Source organism: Micromys minutus, assembly GCF_963924665.1.
Source record: "Micromys minutus genome assembly, chromosome: 8".
NCBI lineage: Eukaryota > Metazoa > Chordata > Mammalia > Rodentia > Muridae > Micromys > Micromys minutus.
Window position 1 is genome coordinate 46,143,758 of NC_137977.1, and position 13,691 is coordinate 46,157,448.

Consider the following 13,691-nt stretch of genomic DNA (forward strand, 5'->3'; position numbering starts at 1 on the left):
CAAGCTAGGAAGCAGCACCTCCCTACCATCATCTCTGCTTTCCTTCCTGCTTCCAGTCCCTGCTCTGCTTCCCTCAGTGATGGGCTGGAAGGTGTGCGCTGCCATAAACCATATCCTTCCAGGTTGCTTTTGGTCACGGTGCTTATTAAAGCAAAAGAAACCACACTAGAAAACTACCCGAAGGCTTTTCCAGGACTGTGTGTCTTCCAGAGGCTTGGGGTACTTGGTTAATGTGTAGTGTGATGTAGTGTAATGTAGAGGGTCAGAGGCACTTTTGTTCACCGAGCTGTTAGCATTGTGCAACTCTTGAGAATGCTGCAAACAGCTGGGCTAGGTTTTTTTATTTCAAGGAATCCTAGAATTCCAGAATGGTTCAAGGACAGATATGTAGGCAGAAAGATGATAAGATGGATGGATGAATGGGTAGATGGATGGATGGATGGGTGGGTGGGTGGGTGGATGGATGAATGGAAGGATGGGTGGATGGATGGGTGGGTGAGTGGATGGATGGATGGATAAATGGATGGACGGATGGATGAATGGATGGATGGGTGGGTGGATGGATGGATGGAAGGATGGGTGGATGGATGGATGGATAGATGGATAGAAGGATGGGTGGATGGATGGAAGGATGGGTGGATGGATGGATGAATGGGTGGATGGATGGATGGATGGATGGATGGATGGATGGATGGATGGATGGATGGACGGACGGATGAATGGATGGATGGACGGATGGATGGATGGATGGATGAACAGAAGGATGGGTGGATGGATAGATGGGTGGATAGATGGGTGGATGGATGAATAGAAGGATGGGTGGATAGATAGATGGGTGGATGGCCAGCTGGATGAACAGATAGACATACAGACGAGAATAAGCTGAGCTGCTCATTCTCACTCCAACTAGAGCACACCTGCCTTGGCTGTGTTTCTCTTCCGTGACTCAGGAAGCTTCCTCAGTATCTTCACAGGTACGACACCCACCTGCACCAAGCCTTCTGTGTCTGCTCCAGCTGCTCTGCTGTGATGTCTCCTGACATTTGCTGCTGGCCAAACAGAGGGGGGGCTTCTACAGGTGGGGAACTTGGCATGCCCACCTGGAACCTTGGCTCTCTTCTCCTCCCAAGTGTGTCCAGAATACCTGTCCCCCTCTTTTCAAGGTGAGAAGGTGGGAAGTTCTCTGGCATACACCTGGGAGCTTGGTTCAATGTTCCTGAAACTTTCTGAGCATCGTAAGTTTCTTGAATACACACTGCTCCATCTCACTCCCAGAAATTCTGGGCAAATGGGTTTGGACAGGGCACTCAGAATAACCACTTCCCAAGAGGATTCTGGGATTAGGCCTAGCCTCCTGCCCTGCAGACACCAGGACAGAACCTCTCTGCTGGGACGCCTCTGGTCTTTACTAGGATTATCTCGAGGCAGGTCCTCAGTGAGCTGGCAGGGGTGGGAGGCTCGACAAATTTTACCCAAGAGTTTCTAGGGTAGTGAGGAACCGATGGAACCTTCTGCCTGAGCCTGGGTCCCTATAAGTGGTGTCTCTGTATGGGAGATGTGTTCAAGGTGCCTTGTCCATGCCTGCTGTAGGTCAGTCTCTAAAGCCAGGGCCTGGGAACCTGCATTTCAGGCAATGCTCTAGGTGAGGCCACTAAGTCCAATTTATTCCACATTCTAGAAGACAATGGAACTACTGACCACAGAGTTAAAGCAGCATGTCTCCAGAGAGACATAAAAGGTATGAATGGCAGAACACCTCTAGCCTCTGAGGGTCCTCTGGGGACAGTGGCCACACCCAACCACTCTGAGAACCCTCTGCCCAAAAGCTCCTGGTTACCTGAGAGCCCTGAAGCTGCCCTGGAGCAGGCCTCTGTAGTATTTGAAAAGACATCAATTTAGAGCCCAGGGGAAATGGTCTGTCTTGACCAAATCAGGATGTAAGTTGGGCAATTTGTTCCATGACACAAACCCCTTATCTCCACCCTCCCTTGCAGGCAAAGGTCAGACACAAGAACAGGACCCATATGTACAAACAGAATCCCATTTTATTAGCAGTTAGTTCAAGATTGTACATTAATGGAGGAAGTTCCCACGTTTAACACAACCCAAAACGGCTGGTTCAAGAGCCCTCTTCAGGTGAGCTGGGTAGCATGCCCTCTGCGGCCCTTCCCCACCCCTGCAGGGAAGGAAACCTCTGCCTGCTCCCCACACGTGCCCCCCACCCACTTAGTTGGCCCTCTTCTCTCCCCAGGAAATAACATGAATTTCATGCACAAATTACAAAAGGAGCCCTCTTGCCCATAAGAAAAGCTAGCACAGTCATAGAAAACCCTTTCCTCTGGGATCCTCCTCCAGGCCAGGGAGAGAGGTTGAGGGGAGGAGCTTCTTAGGTGAAACACTGTTGGGATTCTCCTCTGGCCTTCCTGGTGGCCCTCAGTCACTGGCAGGCTGCTCAAAGCTGGCAAGCCCACAGCCAGGCAATCCTAACCCCAGTACTGCATGGAAGGCCTGCGGGGGAGGGGTGGGGTCAGACTCCTAGCCTCAGATTGCACAGAGCACAGCTGCTTGCCTGGATGTGGAAACCCCTGCTGAAGCCTCCATCTCCTCATGTTTGTGGAGGAAGACTGTCATGTGGCCACACTGTACCCAGGGCTCTTCCCACGCCTTGGCCAAGAGAAGGCTTTCCTCCATCTAGGCCCTCCCTGTCATAGCTTGAGGTCTTATCTCTGCTCCAGTTCACCCTGACCATCTCTAGAATGAAGACCCCAGAACCACAGAACAGAATCAGGGAAACCAAAACAAAGACAGAAAAGAAGAGATGGAGAAAGATGGGTGCTGGCTTAGCATGGGGCAGCCTGGCTCCTCTAAGCTGTGCCCATTTATTCTGACAACCCAGTGCCCAGCCTGGCCCCCCAGGGTCAGTCCAGCAGGCCATCCTACCGCACAGAGCCCTCAACCCCTACCCAATGTGATGCTGCCTGTTCGGGAGCCCCTTCCCCTCCTCCAAGCTGGTCTGGCCCTCGATTCAGGTGGCCATGGAAGGAGGCACACTATAGGCATGAAGGAAATGCCACATCAGCACAAAAAGTAAAATTACCCTTGAAAGCCTGCGGGCTAAAGTAGAAAACAATTGGATCTGGAATGTGGGACTTCTATATGACAACATACCCTCTGGCCTTAAAAAGAACACCATTTATAGGGGATGAGAGAAGTGGCACACACATTTAATCCCAGACCCTGGGAGGCAGAGGCAGGTGGATTTCTGAGTTCAAAGCCAGCCTGGTTCACATAACATTTCCCAGGACAGGCAGATTTACATGATGAGACCATGTCTCAAAAACACAAACAAAATACCATTTAGAACTGGGCCTGGTAAGTGCAGACATTTAATCTCAGCTTTTGAGAGTCAAGTGGATCTCTATGAGTTCCAGGGCTAGCCTAGTCTACATAGCAAATTCCAGGCTAGCCAGGGCTATATAATGAGACCTTGTCTCAAACAAACAAAAAAAACCAACCCCTCCCCTTTTTTTATCAGATGGGCAGAGGGAAAACTTTTTAGCTTTCAAAGAAACCTTTTAATAAAATACAATGTTCTTGCCCTGACTGGATCCAATACTAAAACCAGGTATGGTTGGGGGTTGGGGACAACTTTAAGTACAGACTAGACAGCGGCTATTAATGGGACAGGACTACTGTCTTGGCTGTGGCACTGGCTGGTCTGGTAGAAGGCCCTACCTCTTAGGGCAACACTAGGGATAAACAGTCTCATGATACTGCAACTTACTTCTAAATCACACATACATGTAGAGAGAGAGAAAATAAACCGGCAAATGCTGACCTCCCTCAGTCTAGTTGAAAGGTCGCTGGCAGTCACAGCACAACGGTGAGATGGTTCTGAGCTTGCTCCTGCCACTAACACACCTGTGGGGCTCTAGGGTGGGACAGGCCAGCAGTTTTCCTTCTCTGGAAATGAGCAGACTCAGAAGCACCCACTGCTCATACATCAGGGTTTAAAGGGTCCATTTTAGCTTTGTCCCCATCCCCTATGCTCTCCGAGGTGCCTGCCCCATGAAAGCTCTAGAACCTGGAATGAATGAGGCAGCTGCAGGGGAGCCACACCCATAAGGCAAAGGCTGTTGGTGGAGACTGGAGAAGGGACAGGGAGTGATTTCCCTCAAACTTATTTTTGTGTTTTCCCAAATGTTTCCAGTCAATCGGTGGACATTCTAATTGAGAGCAAGACCCAAGATCTGCAAGTTGTGGCAGCGTCTGGGCCCAGCAGCAGTCTCCTCCAGGATCTTGGAAGGAAAAGGACCAGAGAGAACATCTCCCCTGCTCTGCCAGGGTCTCACACCAGCTTGCTTCCACCAGAGGCCAGAGGCAGAGACTAACAGAGCTGCATGCTATACAAAGACCACTCCAACCATCCTAACTCAGCTCTCACAGGGTCTCACATGGAGAGTAGCTTTCAGAATATAGGAGCCATCCTCACTGACAGGTGGGAAGTGAGGCTAAAGGCATGCACTCTGACCTAACCCTGAACTGGTTCTAGCTTGCTGGCAGAGCACTTGAGCATACCACATAGGGACTGTGTAGTGACCAGGATCCACAGGTTCTAAGATCCCAGTGAAAAATACGATGCGATATGACTCTCTGCACACCAAAAACATGCATGCAGGTCTCTGAGCACCGCACACTCTCCACAACAGTGGATAACTCCAGGAGAGAATCGCTTATAATGAAGACTACCCCAGCTCCCAGGATGGATGGACTTTGGAAACAAGAGAACACAGCAGGAAAAGTACAGGTCTTAGAAGGGAAAGGCTCAAAGGCACCTGGCTGGGAAAGAGTGGTTTGTCCCCATGTCCTGGAATTACCACAGCTATGTGACTGAGGGACAGACAGGAACCTAGAACACAGTAGGGTACTGAAGGTGGGCTCAGAGGCAGTATGGTACTGGAAGAGCACAGGGCTCAGAATCAGGGGCCTGAATTTAGTGCTTGGCACTGCTTCCAACAGCTCTGTGACATTGACCAAGGCCACCTCCCATTCCTGGACCCACCTCGTGGCCATCTTGGGATCCTTCCATGCCCAGGATGCCAGAATATCCTGGATGGCTGGTGGACACTGGACTGGCAGTTGAAGGGATGTGGGGCTGGGGGAGCAGGAAGAGGGGACCCAACCTCAGTCACTTCACATTGTTAAAAGGGAACAGAAACAGAATCCAAACAGAAAACAGCCAAAGACCCTGTGTCTGCAGGGACTAGAGACAGTTCTGTAGGTCCCTGTGGGCACCCCACTCCAAGGCAGACCCCAACCTAGCACCATGTGATGGGGAGGGGGAGGCCAGCTCAGGGCCCCAGGTCTCCCACCCCAGGCCAGCCTTTCTCTGTGGCCCAAACACCCCACGGCCACTAGGCTTTGTAAAGCCATACTATTTTGGGAGAGTTGGTCTTCCTTTCCATTTTAGCATCTCTGTTCCCTCCATAGAAGAGGGAAGAGAGACCCTTCAAGACATCTATCACCCTGAGGCCTAGGTGCTCATAGACACACTCGCCTTCCCTTCCACCTCATTCTCTAGCATAGGATATGACATTCTTTGAGGCTAGGGCTTGCCACCATTGTGTATGACTGAATTAAAAACAAACCCAACCAAAAAAAAATATAATATATATACACACACACACACACATACACACATACACACACACACACACACACACACACACATATATATATATATAAAACACAGTGCGACCCCAGCACCCAGGGTATAAACTCTGGCACCAAAAAAAAAAAAACACATAATATTAAAATACTTTAGCTTCTTAGTATTTGGGAGGTTAGGGGGTCTCTGGGGACCTTCGGCCACAGGTTGCTAGGCAAAGCAGTGGACAGCACCGCTTGCTGACTCTGCCATGCCTGCTGGGCCGTGGCGGTGGCTGGGAACCAATCTATGTACATGGGAGTATGAACACTGGCAGACTGCTGACTCGCCTCAGCCTTTACCACAGGAAACACCACATGTCACATCCAGGTGAACAGGACAGGGCCAAGGCCCATGTCTCTGGGCCCAGTGGCATGGCAGTGGCCCAGGCCGTCAAGAGACTATGGGCACCACTAGGTGGATACAACAGGGACCAGAGAGTCTTTCCCCCAAAGGGGAGATGAGATGTGATAGTAATAATCCAAACAAAGAGGTGTATGTCCTCTCAAGATGGCCACCCTCACATTCAATCTAATGAGTGCATCTGGCTGCCCAGCTAACCCCTGGCAGGGCCTGGCTCAAAACCCTCAGAGACATGCCCAGTCTTTCTCCCTAGTTGGGTGAAAGGCCCAGGTGCGCTGTTCTCTCTTACGGTCTGGAGGACAGAGAAATATGGCAGCTAATACTGAGGGGACATCCTGCTGGAGCAGGAGAAGGTGTGACAAAGGACAGGGCAGGAGTGGTAGAACACAGTGAGGGACAGGAGAAAGTCTCCAGGACTCCTCCTACCAGGAAATGACCTTACACCAACAGGAAGTGCTCGCCCCAGGCAGGGAGGCTGCGAAGGAACGGAATGAACCTCCGGTACCACAGAGGTCCCACAAGCCACACATCCAGCAGTGGATGTTCTGAGGCGCTTGCAGACCTGCCTGGGCTTCTGGCCCCAATGGGCCTTAGCAGAGTATTGCTCGTTGCTTTTGGCTGGCTGGGCCCAGCATCCTTCTCGGCAGGTCAGTCTGGCTCAGTGTGAGGCAGGACATCCCTGCAAACACAAGCGTTCTGTCTGGCTATGGTGGCCAAGGCTACCTGGTGTTCTGGAGGTCTTCCCGTAGCCAGGTGGGCAGTGTCTGGCCCATCTTATACAGCAGCTTAGAGAGCTCAATGTTGTGGTCCCGGTAGTAATCCTTCAGAAAGGCTCGGGACTGCAATGGGAAAAGAGCTCAGGTCAGGGATGATACGCCAATGTGTATGTCCCTCCATAATACCACACTCTGTCTCTCTTTAAAAAGGCCTAAGGACAAAATGCTCACATAGAAGGAGCACCAAAGCATAGTACCCAAGGTCAAGGGAAAGAAGAGACCATTCATCAAAGCCAATGGCAAAAAGGCAAAAGAAAACAAGATTAATCTGTGACCTTGTGACCCTCCATGAACATGCTTTATTCCAAGGTTCTCCCCTGCAAGGGCGGCCCATCTCTTCCTTCTATGGGTTTAAATCCTAGGGTATAGCCCTTAACTCTACCCCTCTAGTCTACAACCACACCCCGTGCTCAGGATGCCCGGTGCATGTGTGGGCACCCCGCTTAGCCTCTGCTTCCTGGTATGTGGAGACCACACATCTGCTTTATCCGTGGCACCCACAGTGCCACCCTTGCTAGAATTACTGAGCACTTGTTTGACGGAAGCGGCACTGACCCCCAGAGCCCAACCCCTATTTTCTTCTCTAGAGAAGGACTGCTGTGTAAGATGCCCCAAGGCCACTGCCATACTCAAGGGTAAAGAGAAAAGCCCCCCCCCCCCGAAAGAGGGACTCCTCCCACTCAGCCCACTGGCTTGGGACTCTACCCCCCCCCCAACCCCACTTACATCCAAATCCATCTCTGGATATTTCCGTCCCTTGCTTTTTCCCAGACACTTGGTTTTTCCTCCTTCCAGCAGTTGGCACCAAAATCCTTTCTTTGGGTCAAACCTGCAAAGGTTGGAAGCCTGTAAGTGAGTGGTCTGCTCCCCCTCCTCCAGGCCACGTTCTTGTCCTAGTGTGTGTGGAATCTCCTCCACTCACACTATGTGAATATGCTGGTCATCTGTAGCTTGTGTTGGCTTGAGCACATGCCTTTCTCCCAGAAAGGCACCTTCATGTTCTAAGTCAGTGTGGTCCAGGCTGAGTGGTCCCAGCTCTTCCTATAATCCCTGTGGACTCTTTCCAATCTCACATAATCCCAAGAGACATTATCTAAGCAATCCCTAACTTGATATAGAGTAGGGTTTTTTTGTTTGTTTTGTTTTGTGTTGAACCCAAGATTTCTTTAACCCCCAGTTTCCAAGATGGTAGCAGCCACATAGGGAGCAAGTGCTACGAGCTACCACACAGCCACACAGCACAGAGCACCACACATACCTTCCCACTCAGCCCAGCACGAGTCATTCTCCTTATCCCCACCTCCCGAATGACAAGTGAAGACTCCAAAACCCAGAGGCCTTGTCAAAAGTCACAGAATTCAGCAGTGAAGAAAACCAAATGAAATGGTCCTATTTGGTCCTAACCAAATATCAGTAACAGATCAGTCCACTCCGAGTGCTGTACTTTCCTGTCTCCACAAGAAGTACCACCTTCTGCTCCAACTCTAATATCCTTGACTGTGAGGAGGTGATACTCCCAAGAAAGCAGCCAATGAGGGTAAATGTATTACCTTCTCTGGGACCCCTCCTGGGACGGGCATGCTACCTGTATGTGCACAGCACTAGGAAGCAGCCTCCCCAGACCCAAGGACCTGCCGCTGAGGCTGACACTTACTGTGGGAGCTACCTCGTTCAGACAAGGGTGCAGCTTGCATTGAGGAGACTGTTCCAAGGTGGTGAGCAACGGAGAGTCACTGCCCCCTCTCCTCAAGCCAAGCTTTACTAATATGACTTAAGCCATGCTAACACTCACTTTTCTGCTAAAGAGTCATCATCAGGGAAGAATTGCATGGTGTTTTTAATAAGTTTTTTGAATCAACTCTAGGTCTCTCCCAGCCATTCAAGCCCAGAGTCTGGGCCAGGGAAACTGCCTCATGCCAAGGCCAAGGCAACACTTACGCCAAAGTTTTATGGTAGTCAACGGTGCTGGTCACCCCAAGGAATTTCTGCACCGTGTCCATCACTTTGGCAGGTTCTGTTCGCAGCAATTTGCCATCCAAGACCAGGATCTAGAGAGAAGAAAAGGAAAAGGGCTCTCTGGATTTGCATCATCCCAGTGGCAAAGCTGGCCATAAACACAGGGCCCTGAGCATCCAGAGCTCACCCCTCCTCATCCTCTGCCAGGGGTACCCCTGCTCAGCTCCTTGCTCACTGCCAGCTCCCCATCTTACTCTCTCCCAGAATCTAAGATGTCAGCAAAGCTGTCCCTGCTCCCCACATCCCTGCAAAGCCCCAACTGAAGCCTCCTGCAAACCCTGCAGCCCACGCTGTTCTGCTCCAGATTTCAAGGTTTCTCTGAAAGTCCTCCTGTGATCTAACCCTGCCAACCCTCCATTCAGACTTCCCCTCTACCACACCATAGCTCCTCCTCCCCCCAGACTCCCATAGGGCTTTCCAGGTTCTTTTCAATTAAAGCCACTCCTTTCTCCAAGAGGCAGGGCAGGTAACTACCTGGTTGGCATGAAAGGCGCTGAGCCAGCGCTCAATATGAGTGGCATACCAGCCAGGGACCAGGCATCGGTTCTGGAGGGCACGTAGCTTTGAGGATGCATCCGGGCCAGCTGTGATCACCTCATGGAAGGTGTACTTTAGGGCCACTGGGTCATCATGGGCTCGCTGGTGCTGCAGCAAGGGAAGAGGATAGGGACATCACAGGTTGAACAGAAGCAAGTGGGTGGCCTAGGCTGATGTCCTACTTCTGCCTCTCATTCCTTTAGCCTCAGGGAGTCATCAACCCCAGAGCCCCATGTTCCATCGTTGCATGATAGGAGGATACTCCTCATTGACACAGTCTCTGAGACTCCTGCCATTCCAGGAACCTGCTAACCAGCAAGTACCAGTATCAATGTGGGTTTCTATATAGTGACTCCTCCCCTCCACCAAAGACAGTCTCATATAGTCCATGCTAGCCTCAAATTCACTGTGTATGTATTTGAGGATGGCCCAGTGACCTTGAACTTACGATTCTATGCTAAGATTATAGGCGTGTGTCACCACATCTAGTATTGTGCAGTGTCCATATCAAACCCAGAGCCTTGTACATCTAGGCAAACTACCTACTGAGCCACACCCCCAGTCCTCATTTTTACTTTCTTACAACAATTTACTGAAACCCAAATAACAAGAAAACCTCTATAAAATGGAAAACCACAGTCAGCTGCTATATATAGAAAACATCTATTGATAAATAAATATAATGCAGCCAAAGGCCAGCCAGATGGAAATACCTGACCCAAGCCCCATATTGAAAGAATCCTGTTCTTGCTGAAACAGAGTGCTGCCTCTTAGAAAGGACATGAAAGTCCTTGCTATACATTGGATGAACTGACAGAACTCCAGAAGGGGAGATTCCAGACTCTATCCTGTAAGCCATTTATTAGGTTCTGTTCCTTTAGAGAACTCTACTACACCACCACATGAAACTTATATAAAGGAGATATGTGCACACACAGAAACACACACACTTCCTTGTCAGCTTTCTAGAAAACTGCTGTGGAGTTGTGTAGATTGCCCTAAAGCTGTTTGTATTTTAACGTTAATTTCACTTCCCCAAGAAGGGCTGCCTAGTCATATGACTCCAACTGAACCTTTCCATTTTAATTAGTAAAATAAAGGAAAGCCAGTGATTGGGCGGGGCGAGAGAGGTGGAGAAGACTGAGAGGTCTGAGGAGGGGAGAGGACAGAGGGTGAAGGTCATGTCAACATGGAGTTTCCCAAGGACCAGCTAGACCCAGGTGATATTAATTGGTGTTAAATAGCTATGAACATTAAGGATTTCTTAGGCCTAGTATCTCATATAGAAGGACAGTTTGTATCTTTGTCTCTTTGATGTAATCTTATGTAGAGGGTTTGTGGATTGAGAGTTGAATATATAAACCTGTATGAAAAGCTATCGGGCTGTAGAGTTGTATTTATGTGGGATTTGGGGTAGAGAAACACCTAGGGATGGAGGCAGAGAACAGGCGGTAGAAAACCCTCCAGGGAAGGGAGCTGTGCAGACAAGTTGGGCTGGTGGCTTGGACCAGGTACCACAGGTGTGCGAGGCTCCGTATCAGGGTCGGGCCTGAGGAGTGAGACCTCAGGGCCGATAAAGAGAAAAGCATTTTTAAATTTTTTTTAATATTTACTGCAACAGAGTTGAAGGAAACAATGCTGCTTTGTCACTGGTACCAGACAGCACTGACTGGACCCATAAGTGCACCCTCAGTCCCTACACGTTCCACACGAGCAGCCCTCTAGCCATGCCTGCTTTGCTGGAGCAGTGTACACACAGGAAAAAAGCTGCCTCTGGCTTTCCCATAAAGACAAAGACACCAGGAAAGGCAAGACAAGGTATAAACCAGAATCCTAGAGAACAAGAAAAAGAGGGCTCCCTACCACCACGGCTAAGACTGGTAGTTCTGAGGGACCAGGAGAAAAGAGAGGAACCCAGTACACTACACAGGATTCACAAGGCCCCAGGAAGCAGTCATTACAGCATCACGTGAGAAGGTTCAGAAGGCGGCAGAACTACTGCAAGTGGCTAGGAAGAAAATCCCTCTCCAGCCAGAACGGGGTGTCCCTCCCAGGTAACTATCAGCTGAGGCCTGGGTGCTCCACAGCATGAAGGTCAGATCCAGTCTGATGGCTTGATGCAGATGGCCAGGAAAGCAGCCTCAGGCACCAAGACCATCATCCACAGTGCCTGGCAGTAGGGCAGTACTCCCCAAAAAGATCAAGAAGACAGGAGAGGGAGGCTCCCTTCTAGCCCCATGCCAGGGGAGAAGCATTCCCACGATCCCAGTGGAGTCCACGCAGAAGTCAACACGGCAGAGACTCAGGAATCCCTGGAATACACGCCAGGAACAGTAACAAGAAGGCCTCTGTCTGGACCTCATTTTGTTCCAGGTGGGAGTTGCCTTCTTAGATTTCCCTAGGAGGGATTCATCCCGCCCTGAGTCCACACCCCCAGTTCATCATGGGTAGGAAATCTCAGCAAGCATAAACCAGATGGTGGCTTTCGGAATCTAGACTGCCTCTACACCTACTCACCCTCTGCTCTTATGGCTATCAGAGTCCAAGGCAGGACCCATGCCTGGAGTGGGCAGGTGGATAGACGGTGACTGACATTTAACACCAATTCTGCCTGTCACCATTACTAGGCCAGAAGCACCACAGAGGCAAGGTCATTCTCACAGGTGATGTGCTCAGGGCCCAACATAGTGGTTCTTTTGTTTTGTTTTTTTAAAGATTTATTTTATGTGAGCATACTGTTGCTCTCTTCAGAAACACCAGAAGAGGGCATCAGATCCCATTACAGATGGTTGTGAACCACCATGTGGTTGCTGGGAATTGAACTCAGGTCCTCTGGAAGAGCAGTGAGTACTCTTAATCATTGAGCCATCTCTCCAGCCTCCTCAACCCCCAACATAGTGGTTCTTACTCAGTGTTGCTTGAATAAATAAACAGAGCCCACATCCTACTGGGGACTCAGCCCCAGCCCACTCACCTGGTACCAGGAGTAAGCCCGGTCAGCTGGGTTGATGAGGATGGTGAGGATCTTCGCCTTGGGCAACAGGGAAGCTGCCCGCCGTGGTGCCACTTCTGAATCAAAGTAGTTGGCACTTTTCTCAAAGTAGAAGTCAGAGGTGGTGTTGGAGGGAATAGGGAAGAACTCCATGTACCTGCAGGAAGCCGAGACAAGGCTCAAGACCAAAGTCTCAGAAGCCAGAGAGGCCCCAGGAATACAGTGTGATAGGGTGACAGTCACTGTAGGTGGACTTTCTCAAAAATTAAGCAAGGCACACTACACTGCCCCAGTCATCAAGGACTTGGCTCTGCTGGGGATTCTGGGGGAACTGTTGCTTGGTAGTCTCCTATTCTAGATTTGCTTCTTTTCAGTGGGTGTCATGGAGTCAAAAGTCTGGAGACTCTAAAGAGCGTGATGTGGGCTGTAGGGAAGAGGACTCTGCAGCTCCACAGATGACCTGTGGCCCTGACTTCTGTCTCAGAGTGACTCCCATCCGGGAAGGACATGTCCAGGAAGAGGGATGTTCTCTGCCACTCTGGACTTAATGACAGTGTTTCCCAGTTACCTTCTGTCACTCTGGACTGCTGTGGACGAGCCCAACTTTCCACCTAACACCCTACCTCCCGCCCAAAGCACAGATCGTCTTGGGGATACCAAAAAGGAAACAAAGTACACCCCAATTTTTAATTTTGTACTTTTTAAGTACAAATTTCTTCAGTGGTCCCAAGGACCTTTAAACAGACCCAGTGCACCTATCAGACCTTAATGCCTCACCCCAGACCTACCTATAAAACCAAAGTCTTGGGAATGGGGTCAAGAAGTCAGCCTCTCTTATTTTAGACTGACTTTCTTCCTGACCCAAGAAAGCTCAGAAAACAGAAGACTCATTTCCTAAACTTGGAGTGTGCAGCAACAATACCCAACTCCTGAACCTTCCTGGCAGAAGTATCCTCACAGTTACCCACGACCTACATGGAGTGTGCAGCTGGGTGCCCTGCAGCCCAGGCCAAAGGGAGGTGCACTGCTACAAGGACAGTTTATCTACATCCCCTTTCTAAAATCTTAAACACACTGGCTTGCACTAATACATCTGGCCACACGGCTTTAGGTAAGAGGATACACTTGTTAAAAATATAGACTGTGGATGGATAAACATGGAAGACAAATGAAAGAAAGCAATGTGGGGGGAAAAACAGCTAAAGACAAACACAGGCCCATAATCCCTGCACCCAGAATTACTAATGTGTAATGGTAAATCATGTGCTCATAGGGCTTATAAAGGCAAGGATATGAAAAA

The 13,691-nt window shown here is 50.0% G+C and overlaps 1 protein-coding gene across 2 annotated transcripts in view; it reads right to left on the minus strand.

The window, feature by feature from the left end:
* The window catches only part of NDST1 (N-deacetylase and N-sulfotransferase 1), a 111,950-nt gene that overhangs the window by 50,457 nt on the left and 47,802 nt on the right, over positions 1–13,691 (minus strand). Inside the window, exons 11-15 of one of the 2 annotated variants that reach the window (XM_080920078.1) lie at positions 12,374–12,548; positions 9,337–9,507; positions 8,785–8,894; positions 7,573–7,675; positions 6,794–6,909 (exon numbers count right to left, since the gene is read on the minus strand). In XM_080920078.1, coding sequence (XP_080776204.1) covers positions 6,794–6,909; positions 7,573–7,675; positions 8,785–8,894; positions 9,337–9,507; positions 12,374–12,548 — 675 coding nt within the window. Of the gene's footprint in view, positions 1–2,099; positions 6,910–7,572; positions 7,676–8,784; positions 8,895–9,336; positions 9,508–12,373; positions 12,549–13,691 lie in introns of those variants that run through there. The other variant, XM_080920077.1, reaches the window with a different exon arrangement.